This window comes from Oncorhynchus masou, chromosome 32, assembly GCF_036934945.1.
Source record: "Oncorhynchus masou masou isolate Uvic2021 chromosome 32, UVic_Omas_1.1, whole genome shotgun sequence".
NCBI lineage: Eukaryota > Metazoa > Chordata > Actinopteri > Salmoniformes > Salmonidae > Oncorhynchus > Oncorhynchus masou.
Window position 1 is genome coordinate 56844603 of NC_088243.1, and position 20859 is coordinate 56865461.

At 44.4% G+C, this 20859-nt stretch overlaps 1 protein-coding gene across 24 annotated transcripts in view; it reads right to left on the bottom strand.

Moving 5' to 3' along the window:
• The window catches only part of LOC135526264 (protocadherin alpha-C2-like), a 222383-nt gene that overhangs the window by 44272 nt on the left and 157252 nt on the right, over positions 1-20859 (bottom strand). The window contains exon 1 of one of the 24 annotated variants that reach the window (XM_064954482.1): positions 17745-19901. The exons of 22 other annotated variants lie outside the window; for them this stretch is intronic. In XM_064954482.1, coding sequence (XP_064810554.1) covers positions 17745-19808 — 2064 coding nt within the window. In that variant the 5' untranslated portion in view covers positions 19809-19901. Of the gene's footprint in view, positions 1-14611; positions 17085-17744; positions 19902-20859 lie in introns of those variants that run through there. One more of the 24 variants, XM_064954467.1, reaches the window with a different exon arrangement.

The following is a 20859-nucleotide window of genomic DNA, read 5'->3' on the forward strand; positions in this document are numbered from 1 at the left end:
CGCTCCAGTTTCACATCATATTCCTCGCAGTACACAGGATCCCCCCAGCCCCCAACCCCCAATATGTCGTCATATGAAGCATGTTCACTTCGGGTGAGCGGGCGAAACGAACCAGGTCATCAACAAGATGCTCGAGACTTGTCTCTCCGCCAATCTGTCAAAACAAGCTAACATGTCCTCTCCTGTCAGACCCAAATTGCTGAAATAGTATAGAGCGCAAATTGCAGATGTAGAAACCATGAAGAATTTAGACGAGTTTCCATCACTTGACTAGTAACTCTGCATTTCCTTTCGACAGTCTCACCTTCCCCAAACACCTAGCTAAGATATATCCTATTACAAATAAACGAATTTAATCTTCCACCTGACGTAAAAGACCAAAATAATTTAGCTGTTTTTCACAAAACCCTATTCTAGAATCCATCTGAGTGGTGGGAACGATTTCACACACAAATAGACTAACCCCTGTCAGTTTTAGAGATAGCTTTGGGGGCAGTTTACAACAAGCAATAGTCATTTAATAGCCTGGCAGGCATGAATATACACACACTACCGTGGTTCCTGGCGACTTGTTACACTTTCTTTAAAAGTGGACCTCAAGTTTATAGACGATCGTGACATATGTTCATTTATTAAAAGTCATGCGCCACCGCCGCTTCTAAATGACCACACTGGACAAATTGTCTGGCTATATTAGACGACATTGTAGTAAGTGTAGAATGCATATAATTCCACAGCCATTGGTAGGCCGACATCTACGGATGCGTTAGGGTTAAGCTGGCTCCTAATTTAAATTCGACTCAATATCTCAAACACCTCAAACATCTGGCCATGAGCCCGAGGTGGCTCACTGCGCAAGTCTGACGGCAGGTGGTCGGTCTGGTAGTGGAGTAAAATGCCCACCTCTTCCCGCTCAGACGTTCCTCCTAATTAGTACAGTCTGAACCCATGTACCCCTATTAGAATCCAATTTCAAATCCGATTCAATTCAATTAAGAGGGGCCTCTTACTCCTAACGCAATCAGTACGACAAAAGTGAGGGGGAGGATGTCTCGACACTGCCTAATTTATTTTCTATACCAAAAGCACACAGCGGTTCATAATGAATTGAATCCCGGCTCTCGTCTCATCTTCGATCCTTTTACCTCTTGAAGAGGTCTCAAAAGTTGGATAACACTCAGACAGGCACCAGTTTGCTAGACAATCGGCTTTTATAACAGTCAAATTGACTGAGCCATACAGTGAGTGCAGTGCCATTCAAAGCACCACCGGGACATACACCCCATTAAGACCTAAACGCAGGGGAGGCTCCACTGGGTGGCAAATCCTCAACCTGGTCTCAGAGCATTTCATATTATTCTGTATGTAAATCCGAGACACTCCATTTAGTACAATATGCTACGTTTTGGCATGTATTCATTTGTTGCTGTCCATCACCTATTTCATATGATATGTTACGATGAGAAAAAAATAAGAAACCACACACTGCTCTGCTATAATCACTGCCCTTTATTAAGCTTTACATATCGGCCTCAAGGCCTATGATACGTTACAACCTACAACTCATATTATATGTTATGAATTAGCAAAGCGTACAATATTATACGGATTTGCAAAAACTTCCGTATGTTGCGAATTTGGAAAACGTATGACATGTTACGAATTCTAGCTAGGTGGCTAATGTTAGCTAGCTGGCTAATGTTAGCTAGGCTAGGGGTTAGGGATACGTTTAGGAGTTAGGTTAAAGGTAATGGTTAGGGTTAAGGGAATGGTTAGCTAACATTCTAAGTAGTTGCAAAGTAGCTAAAAATGACTAAGTGGTTGAAAAGTTGCTAATTAGTGAAAATGTTAAATTTTCCGTGATCAGATTCAAACTCCCAACCTTTGGCTTGCGAGACATAACCGTCTGTCTTATGTAACCATACCAAACACAACATATCATACTAATTTGATTCAGAGGGGTTGGGTTAAATGCGGAAAACACATTTCAGTTGAAGGCATTCAGTTGTACAACTGACTAGGTATCAGCTTTTCCCCTTTCCCCCTTTCCCCCTTTAATTTGATGTCCCGGATTTACATTTACTATGTTACGTCTAGTCTATGACACCAGGCTGATATGCCAGGTGTGCTCTTGTGATCTGAGGAAGGGGGAGAAAGGGGGGGGGTGTATTAATCTAATATTTAGCAGTTCAAATCAAAAAATGCATTCTGATTGGGCACCTAGTCCTGCAATTTCATAAGGTAACACCTTCATTACCTTGTTTAGGAAGCTCATTGGATCCCACCCAGGGCGGGGTCAAATTATGCAGACATCTACACCTAATAATAAGCTAGCTAGTATCCTGTAGCTTCAGTATCACAACAAGCAACTGCACATCCGTTACTCCAGCCACTAGCAACTGACGAGCTGTTGCATCGAACCAAACATGAACCAGTGGAAGCAGAGTGTATTGTTGTTCGCACATTCTTACAAAGTGAAATCACATCCACAGGCAGTAACAAGAAATGGAGCTCACTCAGTGTTCTTCAAAGATACGGCGGGCCATTGTCAGCAACGTCGACTGTGCTGTTGGCACAGAAACATGGATTTAAAATGCTCCTACAGGCACGTCACCCTGGAGCCAGCCTGATTAACATTTGGGACATCTACAGCAATGTGCGAAAATCCCTGCTCCACCCTGAAGAACTTATTCAGTAAACACAGACACAGCATGTTACATCAGATCAACAAAAAGCCTTTGCTCGTCCAGCTGGCATTTGAGAAGGACCTGACAAGTACGTTTCGCCAGGAAGGAAAATGGAATCAGAAATGTCACAAGGTTCAAAACAGCATGGAGGAGGCTGCAAGACATCCCTGGCCGTCGTGCCAGAATTATTCATTCAATGGTTTTCCGTCATTTAATTAAGACCACTGGTTATTTGGCATATATTTTTATGTAATGTACAGTTTAGGCCTTTGCTTTTTACTTCAAAGTATATTTTAGATTGATCTGTGAATCTTAATGTCATTTCTTGCTTTTACGGGTCCAATTGATATATACTGTGTGTACAGCGCCTTCGGAATGTTTTCAGACCCCTTGACCTTTTCCACATTGTGTTACGTTACATCCTTATTCTAAAATTAAATCGTTTTTATCCCCTCATAAATCTACACCGAATACCGCATAATAGGTTTTTAGAATGTTTGCTAATTTACTCAAAATAACAAACAGAACTATCACATTTACATAAGTATTCAGACCCTTTACTCAGTACTTCGTTGAAGCCCCTTTGGCAGCAATTACAGCAGCCTCGAGTCTTCTTCTCTGCAGATCCTACTTTCAGGTCTCTTCAGAGATGTTCGATCGGGTTCAAGTCCGGGCTCTGGCTGGGCCACTTAAGGACATTCAGAGACTTGTCCCGAAGCAACTCCTGCGTTGTCTTGGCTGTGTGCTTAGGGTCGTTGTCCTGTTGGAAGGTGAATCTGCGCCCCAGTCTGAGGTCCTGAGCTCTCTGGAGCAGGTTTCCATCAAGGATCAAGGATCTCTCTGTACTTTGCTCTGTTCATCTTTGCCTTGATCCTGACTAGTCTCCCAGTCCATGCCGCTGAAAAACATCCCCAAAGCATGATGCTGACACCACCATGCTTCACCATAGGGAGAGTGTCAGGATTCCTCCAGGCTGTCATGTGCCGTTTACTGAGGAGTGGCTTCTGTCTGGCCACTCCACCATAAAGGCCTGATTGGTTGAGTGCTGCAGAGATGGTTGTCCTTCTGGAAGGTTCTCCCATCTCCACAGAGGAACTGTAGAGGTCTGTCAAAGTGACCATTGGGTTCTTGTTCACCTCCCTAACCAAGGCCCCTCTCCCCCAATTGCTCAGTTTGGCCAGGCTTGGTGGTTACAAACTTCTTTCATTTAAGAATGATGGAGGCCACTGTGTTCTTTGGGACCTTCAATGCTGCAGAAATGTTTTGGTACCCTTCCAAATCTGTGCCTCGACACAATCCTGTCTCGGTGCTCTAAGGACAATTCCTTCGACCTCATGGCCTGGTTTTTGCTCTGACATGCTCTGCCAACTGTGGGACCTTATATAGACAGGTGTGTGCCTTTCCAAATCATGTCCAATCAATTAAATGTACCACAGGTGGACTCCAAGCTGTAGAAACATCTCAAGGACAATCAATGGAAACAGGATGAACCTGAGCTCAATTTCGAGTCTCATAGCAAAGGGTCTAAATAACTATGTACATTTGTTTTTAATTTTTAATACATTTTCAAAAATAATCTAAAAACATGTTTTCACTTTGTCATTATGGGGTATTGTGTGTAGATCGATGAGTATATATATTTTTTAATCCATTTTAGAATAAGGCTGTAATGTAACAAAATGTGGAAAAAGTCAAGAGGTCTGAATACTTTCAGAAGGCACTGTATACAGGTTTGCCTGCTGTCCATGGTCCTGAGTCAACGGTTACGGTGTGTGCTGTTTTAACCTCCCTTGGGTAGGGGGCAGTATTTTCATGTCCGGATGAAAGCGTGCTCAAAGTAAACTGCCTGTTACTCAGGCCCAGAAGCTAGGATATGCAGTTGGTAGATTTAGATAGAAAACACTCTAAAGTTTCTAAAACTGTTAAGATTATGTCTGTGAGTACAACAGAACTGATATGGCAGGCGAACCCCGAGGACAAACCATCCCAACAAAAATAAAAATTCAGCCTACCACTGTTTTCAATGGCTGTCACTTTTATTATAAGGCGAAATCCTCCCAAATTGCAGTTCCTAGGGCTTCCACTAGATGGCAACAGTCTTTAGAAATATTTTCATGATGGTTTTTGGAAAAATTGATCCAGAAATTGTAGTTTTTCTAGCTGGCTTCCATTTTGGCTGTAGTGTTTTCAAGCGCGTGGAAGAGAGTGCATTCTTTGGTATTTTTCTCCGGTAAAAGACAATTACGATTCTCCGTCTTAAATTTTATTGTTTATTTACTTATTAGGGTACCTAAGGTTTGATTATAAACGTTGTTTGACTTGTTTGGAAAAGTTTATTAGTAACGTTTGTGATTCATTTTGTATGCATTTTGATGGAGGGAAACTGGGTGGATTATTGAATGAAGCGCGCCAGCTAAAGTGAGTTTTTATGGATATAAAGAAGGACATTATCGAACATAAAGTCCATTTGTGATGTATCTGGGACCTTTTGGGGAGCCAACAGAAGAAGATCATCAAAGGTAAGGCATTTATTATATCTCTATTTCCGACTTTCCTGGTGCACCTGCCTGGTTGAAATATGTTTTTCATGCTTTTGTATGCGGGGCGCTGTCCTCAGATAATCGCATGGTTTGCTTTCGCCGTAAAGCCTTTTTGAAATCTGACACAATGGCTAGATTAACAATAAGTTAAGCTTTATTTTGATGTATTACACTTGTGATTTTATGAAAGATAAATATTTATAATTCTGTAGTTTGAATTTCGCGCTCTGCAATTTCAGCGGATGTTGGCCAGGTGGGACGCAACCGTCCCACCTGGCCATAATGAGCGCACCTTGGGCTACCATTCTTCCTGGGACTTCTCTTCAACATTGCTTGCTTTCTTGTGTGCAAAATGACAGTGCATATGGTTGCATATGGTGCATATGGTTCCGATAGGCCTCCATTTTTGTAAATGTATGTCGCAGTAGTTGGACCAATACCTTGTCTAGTTTACTGAAGTAAGTAGGCAAACATTCACTCTGTTGTGATTCATAAAATTACACATTAGTTGTGTGATAGGTTACTAATGTTAGGTTACTAATGTTAGCCTACTAGCCTACTTTTTGCCCCCTCCCTGCTCTCTTGCTATAGTGTGTGTGTGTGTGTGTGTGTGTGTGTGTGTGTGTGTGTGTGTGTGTGTGTGTGTGTGTGTGTGTGTGTGTGTGTGTGTGTGTGTGTGTGTGTGTGTGTGTGTGTGTGTGTGTGTGTGTGTGTGTTGCTCTCGGGAATGGGCATTTCATCTTGTTCGCGGCAGATTCAAATTGACTATAGAATATGCACTTATTTTGATTTAGTTTTTAGCTTTTCTGAAACTCTCCCACACCGAAAACATTGAGCATCTGGAGAAGTGTTGGCTTGGTTACGGTCATTGCATAGTGCCACAAATTCAACAGAAATGTAGCCTTTACTTCTAGTTATTGAAGTTTAAGCTACGAAGCCTGTAAGAATCTTTGACAGTGTCGAGCGGATCTATGCGTGTTGGGATACGCAAATTGCGATGATTGCTCATTGTTCATGCGTAGGGCCTCGTTTCAGATACATTTTTGTACATTTGAAAAGTAGTAAAACCAATCTACTGTACCTTGTGTTATCAGGGCTCTAAAGCAATACTTGTTGTATGGATTTAAAAATGACCCCTCAGACATGTCATCCTGGAGCCAGGCTTGCCTAAACAGTAATGTTATTGAATGCTGATCTCATCCTATTGATTTATTTAATCAAAAAGGGAAACTACTAGCATAGCCTGAAGCTCATTTACTTTCAAAAATGACTAAAACTAGATTTAGCTTTCATCAATTACAAAATTGGCTCAGCCAGTGGTCATTCATTGGTGTATATGTCTATCTCTGGGTAAATCCCACAGTAAACATAGTCAGAGTTATAGGCCTATATCAGTATGGTAGACTGAGCATCAAGTTGTTGTTCTGTGTTTATTTGGGACTGTGTGACCTCAGAGAGCACTAGTGCCAGTCTGATTCACCCAGGCACGCAACACGCCCACACAACCCTCCCCTCTCCCGGTGCGGCTCCAGCTCTCCTCCACTGAACCCTCTGCCCATGGCAATGACATGCGCTGGCAGCCCGCAAGACGGGCGCTGAGCAGTGAGTCACTCCAATGCTACAAGTAGATGGATAGATAGCTGAGCGACTCTTCTTCACACTCCAAGCGAGGCTGAGGGGGTGGCGAACTGGGGAGCTGGAGAGATGCAACGGAAGAGAACAGAGATGGAGGTGCAACGGGACTTGAGTTAGGTTTGATGGACCGAGAGGGAAGTTTTTTCATTGGACAGAGTTTTAAATGTTATTTTCTATTTTACACATCCGCTCTCCTTTCTTTTTTTCCAATGACCAATTGAACTGAGCTGTGGAGATGACACAGCAGAGCTCTCGAGTCGGTCTGTTACTCGTGAGTCTCAGAAGCATGCGAGCCGCAGCGCTACCCCTGACATTCAGAAGATTCTCCCAGCGGGGCGCCCAAGCTCCATGTTTACGGCAATTTGAGACAGCGATGAAAAGAGGCAACCGTTATCTCGCCAATTACACACACCGCGGGATTTTACACCTGGCCTTTTCCACCTCGCTCCGTTGTCTGCCTCTCTCTCTCTATCGTGTTCTGCTCTCCTCTCGTTCCCTGTCTATTGGGCTGATGGTACATGGGCAGGTAACTGACATCTCTCTCACTGTACCTGTTAGAATCCACCCATCTGTTCCGCCGTTAATTGCACGCCACAGATCTGGGCATTATTTCATTTGCACTCAAGGGGCTCGAGATTAAGTATCTAAATTCCTCCTCTGCTAGACAAACAGATGTCTGTCTCGCCAGAACAAACACAGTACATGTCCCAATTCTCTTCAATGGCTCCCTCTCTCTGCTCTTGTCCTTTCACCACTGACTGAAGGGTGGAATCATCTATTCTGCCTCTTTGTCTCCCTCTATCCCATCTCACTCCTCACCAACCATTACTGTCTCTTTCCTCTCTTCCTGCAATCCTCCCCTACTCGTCTCACTCTCACCACCCCCTCTCTTACCCTCTACCAACTGCCTCATACTCTCCTGTTTCACCTCCCTCCCTCCCTCCCTCCCTCCCTCCCTCCCTCCCTCCCTCCCTCCCTCCCTCCTCTCTGGTCCAGCTGTGCTGTGTGTCTGTGACATGCGTTGCTCCAGCTGGGAGAGCTGTGGCCCAGGGCCACCAGAATGTCTGAAGTGGAAACACGGGAGCTAATGTCTCTGCTGCTGCTTCCTCTCCCTCTCCCTCTCCACTGTCATGTCCTCTCTTAAAACCACCCCAGAGAGAGAAGGGGAGCGGGACAGAGAGAGGGAGGGGAGAGACGAGAAACAGAGGGGGTAAAGAATGGAGAGAGACTGACAGGAGGAGAGATTGAGCAGTGACTGGGAGAGTGAAAAAGCTGCAGAGCTCTGAGGGCACTTCCTGTGCTCTCTTTTTGGAGCTAGACGAGACATAATATTAATGACCCTCTCCATCCATTATGCAAGATGGCGGACATATTAATAACAGGCTCTCCAGTAACACTCTCTCTATTGAGACACATGAATTGTCCCGGTTTAAAAGCCATTCGTCCAGCCCCCCTCAGCATCTGTTATGCCATGTGGAAGCCCTCCGTTTCTGAGTCAGATTTTCCAGCTGGAGGAGAGCTCGTCAGAGAGATGGGTCATGGACGGTACTGGGTGAATCAAGCCTAAGTCGCTCTGTCACACACACACATGCACACACACAAAGGGACTGGGACCAGCACTGACTCTAGCCTTGGGTGAAGAGACTGAATGAGCATCTGGGCTCTGTGAGTGTCTCGTCTCTTTGTTATCGTCAGCTGCTGTCTCGTCTGGTGTTCTCAGGGCAAGGAGTGATGACCTCATACATGCCCCCCCCCCCCTCCCCCGCACCACACAAGATGGAGTCAGAGCTTTGAACCACCTACTGTTCATCGTGAAGAGACACATACATTATGTGTAGTTACACTGTGCCTATACGTAACTACAGGATTTAGACCTCTTATACAGAACTACTGCATGGCACAAATCTTGCCACCATATTACACTGCTAAAATAGGGTACAGCACACAAAATGGCCACCTGGTTTTCTAGGACTATTGCATTTAGGAAATCCATTCAAAATAATAATGAAAAAACAAAATAGCTTTTTCTCTCTCTCTCTTTTTCTCTGTCTGTCTCTCGTTCTCTCAACAAATGAAAATGCCTGCAGGCTGTTGTGTAGGAGGACAGCAATCACAGCGTCTGTGCTGCCAGGAGAAAAGGCCATAGTGATGAAAAATCTGCATCTAACAGGCAGGAAATGACAAAACATCCATTTCCACAGAGAGAATGATATATGTAGGCTAAAAGGAGGAGAGGCTGACAAACCATGAAAGGAAACACACTGATCATCACCATTATCACAAATGATACTTTACTCTTATTTTTCCTAAAGTGAAGAAAACAAATGCTGACCATTTAGGTGGAGAGAGAGCCCATTGCATCAGGCTGCACCACTTATTGGAAGGATGTGATAAATGATGGAGATTCATCCATTTAAATTGCTAACTACAATATCTGCCATATTGTGTGGAATAGGAGGGTCGAGAGATTTGTTTTTCTGGAACTAAGCGTTTTAAGATTTGTGCCACAGAGCGAGAGAGAGAGAGAGAAAAATTTAAGGGGCGGTGTTCTGTCTCAGTGCCAAGAGCACGGCAGTTTGCAGCCAGGACAGGATGAGAGAGGGAGAAACAGTAATACTGGGACCTCTATTGGTGTAAGAGGATACTGCAAGGACAGACTCAGTATGGTCTCCACAATGTGTGTGTGTGTGTCTCAATCCGCAGCTCTCCTCCTTTCCTCTCCTCCCGCGTCTGACAGTGTGGCTGTGAAGGACAGTGCCAGGCCCCCTCCAGAGGAGAGAGAAGGAAACTAAAAGATGCTGACAAGAGAATCTGTTTCCAATGACAACACCCTCAGCCTGCAAGAGAATACATGTCTGCAACAAGGCATTTCAAATCACACAAGCCAGATCTCATAGATTGAACAACTCTGTGGTAAACGTGATCAACCACACCCGTAAGCACAAAAAAAACAGATATAACTAACAGATAACATATCTGTCAGGTAGCCCAGAGGTTAAGAGCATTGGGCCAATAAACACAAGGTCGCTGGTTTGAATCCCCAAGCCGGCAAGGTGGCAAAATCTGCAATCCTGCCAGTGAGCAAGGCAGTTAACCCCCCGACAACAACTGCTCCCAGTGCGCCGGTGACATGGATGTTGATTAAGGCTTCCCCCAGCACCTCTCTTATTCACAGGTTTCGAGTTAAATGCGGAAGACACATATCGGTTGACTGCATTCAGTTGTGCAACTGACGAGGTATACCCCTTTCCCTGTTAATGAATCCAGAACCAAACCATGATATCGTAAAGACCTTCCAGCAAACAGAGATCAAAGGCTACCGTGCGGCAAAACTCTTAACTGCATTTTGTTTCACATGCTAATAACATGCTAACACTCTAGCGGCATCAGCGCTAACTTTGTAAAACCAATGTATTATGAAAGACCGCACACCTTTCTACCGAGAATCTCCATCTAAAGACTCATAGATTGAAGGGCCTGTTTGAAACGGGTGCGCAGGTTTACCCCTGCATGTATGTTGGATGAGGTGGAGAGGCTGTTCTGCCTGCGTTTGGTTGTGCCTTCCCAAGTGTACCTCCCTTTCAGCATAAAGGGTTGGATGGAGAGACTGTGCTGGGTGCGTTTGGTTGTGCCTTCCCAAGTGTACCTCTCTTTCAGCATAAAGGGTTGGATGGAGAGACTGTGCTGGGTGCGTTTGGTTGTGCCTTCCCAAGTGTACCTCCCTTTCAGCATAAAGGGTTGGATGGAGAGACTGTGCTGGGTGCGTTTGGTTATGCCTTCCCCAGTGTATCCTCCTTTCTGTGTAATGGGCATGACAGTACGAAAGTGGAAGTCCCCGTTCTGTCCCCGTTCTGCCTGAACATAAAATTAAACAGATTCATGTTGTGGTAAACAAAGCTATCTGAGACAGCAGGCAGGCGCCGGATCCCGTCTATCCCTCCATTCTGGACCCCTGGCTTAGTAGCCACACTGGATGGACGGGGGTGGATGGATATGGAAGAACCCTGTGGTTCTGAACATGACAAAGCTAATCTATAGACTGCAACAACAGCCTAATGCCATAATGTGTGTGTGTGTGTGTGTGTGTGTGTGTGTGTGTGTGTGTGTGTGTGTGTGTGTGTGTGTGTGTGTGTGTGTGTGTGTGTGTGTGTGTGTGTGTGTGTGTGTGTGTGTGTGTGTGTGTGTGTGTGTTCAGTCTTTATCTGTGACCAATTCTCAGCCCCTTGTATTTCCACTTAGCTGCAAGACACATGTAGTTGTTTAATTTGTTTTCGTCAGCCTCATCCAGGCTCTCTCCTTCTCTCCCTTTCACATGATTTCACATTCACACTCCTTGTTCTAATCTGTCACCTTTTTTGCTGTCTTCATCTCCCTCCCTCTTTCTCTCAATCCATTATTCTCACTGTATTCTCACACCTTTCTACCTCCCTCTGCCTTTCCACTCTCTCTTTTTTCATCTTTGAGTGAGGTGGATTTACATTTGCAGTTCTCACTCTCTCTCTGAGAAACAGACTGGTGCACGTCAGCAATGAGGATCGTCTCCATGGCAACCTCCATGGCAACCTCAGCTGAGCTCCCTTCCTCTTGCCAAGAGCCACACCCAGGAGGGAGGAGACCAGGAAGTAACGTGTTCACACCCGAGTGTCCATGCGTGCATGTCTGTGTGCTAAACAAAGGACGCTGGAACAAAGCCAGGACATAGAGCAGGCGTCTCAAGGTGCCGCATTATCATTAGCCCAATCATGTCAACCATGATGCAACCAAAATCTGAACCAGAGAGCTGGGGGTAAGGGTGTCTTTTTGGGTAACAATAGTTGACCCCATCTGGATGGTTACTGAACCTAAATTACTTACAGTAGGTGAATGAATGCCCCCTGCTGTAGAAATACAATCCAGTAAAATTGTGAAGCACTTAGCTGGCTACCACACCAGGGATAATGTACTTAGATAATCAATAATGTAATGCTTTTTGCAACACTGGGGCCAGCAGAGCAGAGGGAGAGGCTTTTAGCCAACACACTTAACACACAGCCAATGTAATAAACACGTTATTGAATAACACACTCTCAGCTAAATACAGGACTACACACACTGCTGCTCCCACAAAGAAATTCATACACCAAGTGCAATAATGTTTAATACACCAACATGAATCTGTTGATATTAGGAAATGACACACACTCAAATAAACACACGTACACAGAGAACACACTGACAAACACCCACCCACACACAGACATGGTGGTGACCTGAGAGCTGGAGGGATAAGCCCTGCGACCTCATTCCCCTAACCCTTTGTCCCGCCTCCCCGATTTAGCTGTGATTGACAGCTGAGTTGCTGCCGGTAATGTCAGCCCCGCCCAGCCCAGGCTGCAGCTCGCCGAGACGCCAAGGCTCTGAGAGATCCTTTCTGCTGCAGAGCAGAGCGGAAAATTACCACAGCCTCTCTCTCTCTCTCTCTCTCTCTCTCTCTCTCTCACACACACACACACACACACACACACACACACACACACACACACACACACAGAGCTGCAGCCAACAGAGCGCATTCTGAACCACTCGAATGCAGAGAGACAGCCTCAGGCATTGTTACTGGAGCCACACCGGGCCAAACGCAGCACAGAGAGAGAGCGTGGCGACATAGAGAATATATTTTGTGTGACTCTCAGACACCTAGTAAACACATACTGACTCGCATTGAGCTCAGAGGGCACTGCAATCTTCCAGACACACACTGACCCACTTACACATGCATTGCAATATTCAGAACCCCCGTGTGATCATAGAGAGCCCCCCAAAGCAGACCACATAGATAAGACCACATTCTGAACCAACCAAATGATCATACAGTGGCTCTGCGCTGGTATTTTATTTAGCTGTTTTTACTGACCGACCACTCACAAAACAAATAGGTCAGTGTATTATGAAAGAGTATTAAAGAACTTATTATCAAAGAGAAGTACATCATAGAGCTTTGTGCGATACAGAGACCAAGAGGGACAGAGCTACATTGAGGCCTAGACTATACAATATTTACAAAGCCCACTTGAATGCCACTGGTTACAAACATCACCACTTTAAATGTCCAAAAGAATGCTCAATCTGGATGAGTAGATAGCGTTTGCTGTTGATAGACACAGTCTGTGTAGTCCAACAAAAAGGGGCTGAGCAGCTTACATGCTGAGCGGATCGAGCCGCCCTGACACACTTAGCGCATGTTAATGAAAATGGGAAGAATCCTGTTTACAGCATGTTCAGGCTGATAGCATGCGTGTCTGGGGAGACCTGCTGCTAATTCCCCATTACTCCTCTCAGCTGCTACCCCCCACACACACAGGCACACACACATGAAAACAAGGTTGGTGGACTGAAGGAGGGAGGGTAGACGGAAGGAGGGTGGGAGAGGGCGATAGGGAGACAAAGAGATAGATAGGAATTGATATTGAGCGGAACACTGTGGCTGAGAAAATGGAAGGAAAATGTTGTATAGAGAGCAAAATAAGGGGAGAGAGAATCAGAGGGATGGAACAAGGCCTGTGGACTGAGGGGAAAGGTATGAGGGGGAGGGGCAAAGAGGGCATTGAAGAGTGGGAAAGCAAGAGAAACAGTGAGACTGGAGGAAAGAGAAATTAGGAATTAGAAAAGGGAACATAGACCTAAAAAGACAGGCAGGGATAGTGGCTGAGGGAAAGGGGCAGAGGGTTTGAGGGAAATCGATTAAAGGATGGGAATGCAATAGGAGCAGAGAGACCATGAGATTGAGAGAAATGCACAGTGAGTCAGGGAAATGTACAAAGCAACAGCAGGGGTGAGAAACCGAGGGGATAGATAAAAAGGATAAGGGAGAGAATGAAAGAGAAGGATTACTCATGAACTCAGATGTGAAAGAAAGGGTTGTTACGGCAGTAATCCTCCAAGCTGAGGGAACAGCAGAATAAAAGGCATGAGAGCGAGAGAGAGGCCTATCCTGTCACCCACACACCTTCCGGGGACTCAAAAAGATAGGTAGGCCCCTGCTTGTGCCAAGCCAGCTCACTCATACACAGGAACGCAGACTCCTCCATTTACGCTCAATTTGTCTGTTTGCTTCAATTTATATTTCACTGAACCTCGGTGGTGGTTTGTAAAAGATTCAACAACATGCAATCACCATCAATGAATCGATCTTGTGGATGCAAGAGAGAGAGCGAGAGACTACGGACTTGCGCTAGGTAGTAATATTCTAAACATGGGGGTAAGTGTTGACATTATATAAATAGAAAATGGAAATAAAACTACATCCTATGAAAGAAAGTATTGGTTGTCGCACAATCATGAAGAAAAAAAACAGAATCCATCAAAAAAACAACAGCTGACGTTCTGATTCTGCTGCCATTAAAAAGCTCCCAATTTGCCTTTTTCAATTAGGCTGCAACTCTATCATCCGTTGAAACAACTAATTTTTGGATCCTTGAATCAAGTACAAAAGTAACTTGGAACACATTTCCACAGCATCATAGAGAGGCATTCGAACGTCACAGATGTTAACTAGTTCAGCACCATGGACAGCAACACTCACTCTATCAAGACATGAGGCTACACGCTCATTGAAAATAAGCAAAAGGTGACAACTCTAGAGTTAAGGGTTGTTTTCTAAAGTAAGATAAACTTTGAAAACAATATTCTTGACTGCAAGAAGTTTAAAGCAGCAATAACGGTATAATTCAATAGAATAAAATGCCCGTTCATGTATAGCCTAGATCTTACCTTATCTTTGTTGGGTAATGTCTGAGTCCTGTCAAACGTGTCATTTCCATTAATACTGATCAGTTCTGCATCTGCAGGTGGATACGGTGCGGGGAAAACCACTACGTCGCTCTTCAGTGTGTCTGAACTGAAACACACATCATACTGCTGAGTAGATTTAGAGTAAGACCAGCTCCCGTCAGGGTGTGTGGTGATCATTGGGGCGCTGTGCATGCCGAAACTGTCGTCTGTCTTGAAGCATTTTACAGCTATTAAACTGATCAGGCTCAGTAAAAATATCACTGACACCGAGGCAATGGCGATCAGCAAATACAAGTTTAAATCAGAGAAGCTCTCCTCCTTTCTTGGTACGTTTCTGTATTGAGTCTGGATTTCACCTGTACTTTCAACCACCACTACATCAATAGACACAGTCGCTGACAGTGAGGGTTCTCCGTTATCAGAAACCAACACGACCAACGGGTGTGTTTTCAAGTCATTGTCACCCATTCGCCTCTTAGTCCTTAGTTCCCCGGTGCTGGTTCCGATTCGGAAGAGGTTGGTTCCCTTGGGCTCAGAGATGTGATAAGAAAGCAGCGCATTGTAACCAGAGTCGGAGTCTACAGCCCTGATCTTGGCCACAAAGTAGCCCGCTTCAGCAGAATAGGGAATGTTCTCAGAGTTAACGGAGCCGTGATCAGAATAGGGCGCGAGAATCCCAGGACTGTTGTCATTCTCATCCAGAATAAAAACGTTCACAGTCACGTTGCTGCTGAGAGGAGGAAAACCAGAGTCTGTGGCCTGAACTTTAAACTGGAAAGTTTTCGTCTCTTCATAGTTAAAAGTCTGCAGGCTGACTATATCTCCTGTATCTGAGTTTATATTTACAGAAGATGATACGAAAACACGTTTATCTAATGAAGAATAAGTTACTTTTGCATTTTCATCTGAGTCTGGGTCAAAAGCAGACGTCGTACAAATGACGTCTCCTACCTTACTGTTCTCTTTAACATAAATATTAATCACTGGTTCTGAGAAGCGAGGAGCGTTGTCATTCACATCAGAAACGTGTACAGTAATAATGCTGGTGCTGGAGAGAGGCGGGGTCCCTTCATCCGTAGCTGCGATGGTGACATTATACTCAGAAACACCCTCTCTGTCAAGAGGCCCATCTACTACTAAAGAATAATGATTATTATAAGAGCTCTTTATCGTAAATGGTACGGAGTCTAGTATTTTAACCTGTACAGCGCCATTTTTGCCTGCGTCATTGTCAATTATTGTTATCAGGCCAACCATTGTCCCTAATGACGCATCCTCTTTTACAACGTTAACTAAAGACGTGACAGATATCTCTGGTGGATTGTCATTCACGTCGGTAATTTCAACCAGCACTTTACAGTGAGATGCTCTTGGCTTGTGGCCTTTGTCTTTAGCTTGGATACGGATTTCAAAAACGTTGTTGGTCTCGTGATCAACCACGCCTTTCACGGTGATTTCTCCAGTTACGGAATTAATTGCGAATGCATCAATGCTATTGTCATTGTTTTGGTTGATAAAACTATACACTATTTCTCCGTTTAGCCCCTCGTCTGAATCTTTCGCTTGAACCATAATCACGGAGGTACCTGGAGGCGTATTCTCAGGAATACGAGCTTTGTAGAGGGGCTTTGAGAAAATAGGAATATTGTCGTTAACATCCTCTACATTTATTATAATAAGTGATGTCCCAGATCGTGGAGGTTTTCCTCCATCTATAGCGGTCAGTGTGAGCTGGATAACAGGCTGTTTCTCTCGGTCTAAAGCTTTCTGCAGCACTAACTCAGCAGACACACTCTGCTCTCCACCGTTCTGTACATCCAGGGAGAAGTGTTCATTCGGGCTCAGCTTGTAGCTCTTTACCGAGTTAGCTCCTATGTCTGCGTCGTAAGCGCTGTCCAAAGGAAATCTCTCACCTGGAAATGCAGACTCCGACACATTCAAATAGGTTTTAGGAGACCTAAACGATGGCGAGTTATCATTTATATCCAAAACATTCACCTCAAGGCGGTATAGGTTCAATGGCGAATTCACAATGGCTTCTAGCGTTAAGGAACACTTCGTGCTCTGAGTACAGAGCTCGTCTCTGTCTATTCTCTCCCTCACGGACAAAATTCCAGTCTTTGTATTTACATCGAAATACCTCTTGTTGAGTCCCGAAATCTCAAACCCACGATATTCAAGGTCCTGCACGTTAAGATGCAAATCCTTCGCGAAATGTCCGACAACAGTGCCCGGGTTAGATTCCTCCGATACGGAATAAACAATCTGTGCTGATGCGATACTCCAAAGATGGGACAACGGCAGAAGGTAGTACATCCACGGATGAAAAATAAACGCTTGGTGAGTCATTGTGACAGTATTCTGCTTATTAAACCTCCAGCTACCAAAAGCAGATGTCGTCCGCATAGCTGCGTAATTTCTTAAAATCCAAAACAGACCCAGACGAGATCCACGATGTTCTGCTGCTCGGGCAAACAAAGCGTTTTTTTCGACACCGAACAATGACCCTGTAAAGGGAGGAGCCTCAAACAACGAGCGAGGATTTACACTGTGTGAGCAGATAGCGACACCGCGTGGATATCGACAGAGAAAACGGAACAACTCGGCTATAGATTTCTGTGGAAGTGAAGACCAAAATCAGCAATCCCTCAAAATACGTAAAGGGACCATACAAGCTACGGATCATGACCACGACATCTGTTAATATCCGATGATATTGGTGAGTTCTACAGTATTTTAAATGTGACGAGGTAAAAACTACTCAATTTGATTCGGCCGGGTTAACACAGACACCAGAACCCAAATGTTCAGCCACTTCATCAGACAAACTTCTCGCAAACGGGCGTGATGCGTTTCAGCACCATGGAGAGCGAGACCGCTCTCGCTTTAACCATGCAGGCAAATAGCAAGACAATGTTACAACTGGTACAAATGTTACAACTGGTACAACTGAAAACACAATGTTACAACTTCAGAACGTTCTAAAATTAAACGGATCATTCAAACGAACTCGTCATAATAACCAGCATAAGCAAAACAATGCAGATAACTTGGTAGTTCTAAACAAAGGGAGAAAAACAGATTTCAGTTTTAACTGACCTGTAACCCTTACCTTGTCTTTGTTGGGTAATGTTTGAGTCCTGTCAAACGTGTCATTTCCATTAATACTAATCAGTTCTGCATCTGCAGGTGGATACGGTGCGGGGAAAACCACTACGTCACTCTTCAGTGTGTCTGAGCTGAAACACACGTCATACTGCTGAGTAGATTTAGAGTAAGACCAGCTCCCGTCAGGGTGTGTGGTGATCATTGGGGCGCTGTGCATGCTGAAACTGTCGTCATTCCTGAAGCATTTTACAGCTATTAAACTGATGAGGCTCAGTAAAAATATCACTGACACCGAGGCAATGGCGATCAGCAAATACAGGTTTAAATCAGAGACACTCTCCTCTGTTCTCGGCACATTTCTGAATTGTGTCTGGATTTCAATGGTACTTTCAACCACCACTATATCAATAGACACCGTCGCTGACAGTGAGGGTTCTCCACTATCAGAAACCAACACCACCAACGGGTGAGTTTTCAGGTCATTGTCACTCATTCTCCTCTTAGTCCTTAGCTCCCCGGTGCTGGTTCCGATTCGGAAGAGGTTGGTTCCCTTGGGCTCAGAGATGTGATAAGAAAGCAGCGCATTGTAGCCAGAGTCGGAGTCTACAGCCCTGATCTTGGCCACAAAGTAGCCCGCTTCAGCAGAATAGGGAATGTTCTCAGAGTTAACGGAGCCGTGATCAGAATAAGGCGCGAGAATCCCAGGACTGTTGTCATTTTCATCCAGAATAAAAACGTTCACAGTCACGTTGCTGCTGAGAGGAGGAACACCAGAGTCTGTGGCCTGAACTTTAAACTGGAAAGTTTTCGTCTCTTCATAGTTAAAAGTCTGCAGGCTGACTATATCTCCTATATCCGAGTTGATATTTACAGATGATGATATTGAAACACTTTTATCTAATAATGAATACGTCACTTTTGCATTTTCATCTGAATCTGGATCAAAAGCAGACATCGTATAAATGACGTCACCTACCGGACGGTTCTCTTTAACATAAACATTAATAATTGGTTCTGAAAAGCGAGGAGCGTTGTCATTGACATCAGAAACGCTCACAGTAATAACGCTGGTGCTGGAGAGAGGCGGGGTCCCTTCGTCCGTAGCGATGATGGTGACATTATACTGAGAAACACCCTCTCTGTCAAGAGGCCCATCTACAACTAACGAATAATAGTTTTTATAGTTCGACTTTAATTTAAAAGGCACAGCCTCAACAAGATTACAGTTAGTGAGGCCATTTTTCCCTCCGTCTTTATCTATCACTGTCACCAAGGCGACGACCGTGCCTATTTCACTATCCTCTTTCACTGGGCTCATTAATGATGTCACTGATATTTCAGGAGCATTGTCATTAACATCAACAACCTCAACTAATACTTTACAATAACCACTGCGAGGTGAGGAGCCTTGGTCAGTTGCTTGTACACGTATTTCATATGCTGCGTTTTTCTCCTGATCCAAATGCCCTTTGACAGTCATTTCACCTGTATCTGAATTCAGGGCAAACATATCAGCAGGATTCAGGTTCCCACGCTCAATGAATGAATACACAAGTTTACTATGTAGTCCTTCGTCTATATCAGTAGCACTAAGTGTTAAGACTGTAGTCCCAAAAGGTATATTCTCAGGCACACTGACCTTATACAGCGGCTTGCTAAATGAGGGTGAATTATCATTAGAATCTATGACATTTACAACAATAGGCAGCGTTCCGGATTGTGGAGGTTTTCCTCCATCTACAGCGGTCAGTGTGAGCTGAATAACGGGCTGTTTCTCTCGGTCTAAAGCTTTCTGCAGCACCAACTCAGCAGACACACTCTGGTCTACGCCGTTCTGTACATCCAGGGAAAAGTGTTCATTCGGGCTCAGCTTGTAGCTCTTCACCGAGTTACTGCCCGTATCTGCGTCATTCGCTATTGGCAGTGGGTATCGCTCGCCGGGGTATGAAGATTCAGTTATGTTAAAAGTAGCAACCTTTTTAATGAATGACGGAGAATTGTCATTGATGTCTAATATATTCACCTCGATGCGGTGGAGAAACATAGGATGGCTCAATATGGCCTCCATATTTAGAGAGCACTTTACCGTACTCGGACAGAGCTCCTCTCTGTCTATTCTCTCGTTAACGAACAGTACTCCTGTTTTCAGATTCGCATCAAAATACCGCTTACTCTGTCCCGATACAATCCTTAGACCCCTTGACTCCAGGTCCTGTACATTAAGGTTTAAATCCTTGGCGAGATTCCCCACAAACGTGCCTTTGTCCACCTCCTCTGAAACGGAGTAAGAGATCTGCGCTGCAGACCAGTCAAATAAACAAAGCAACGCGACGCACTGAATCCAAACGCCTTCTCTTTGTCTTCGACAACCCATGGTTGCTTTTTCAAAATGAATTAATCCAACAGAATATATTCACATTTCCACGAAACCTAAAAACCGGTAAAATGTTTTTTTAAATCCACCCAGCCCATTCCGTCTCACCACCATTCGAGTGTTTCGCATCACAAAGCTCTCGAGACTGGTGACTCTATTCTCTTTTTCTTTCAGAGAGGAGGAGTCATGGAATATCAGTGACTTCATTTACTTCTGTGGTCTATAGTGACACCGTGTGTCACTTAAATTTCACTTGTTGTTGGAATACTGCGATGCCCTCAAGTCGACAATATCACACTGGACATTTACTCACCGAAAGGCCCACGTGTTAAAAAGGACAAATGTGCTGTCACATGCAAAACACAGGGAACGGAGCTACATGCAAGTAAAGTAACCTCATATAAAGAAATACATCTTCACATGGTCGTGTTCTGATAACAACGACAGAAGCTCAAGCAATCAAAGAGGAGTAGCGCTGACTAAAACTCAAGGCACTGACACGGAAAGCTCAAGGGTCTACCATTCTATTTAACCTTTATTGAACTAGGCAAGTCAGTTAAGAAGAAATTCTTACTTTCAATCACGGCCTAGAAACAGTGGGTTAACTGCCTTGTTGAAGGGCAGAACGAAATAGTTGTACCTTGTTAGCTTGGGGATTCGATCTTTCAACATTTTGGTTATTAATTAGTACAAAGCTCTAACCACTAGGCTACCTAATGCTCTCGAGACTGCAAATACACAATAC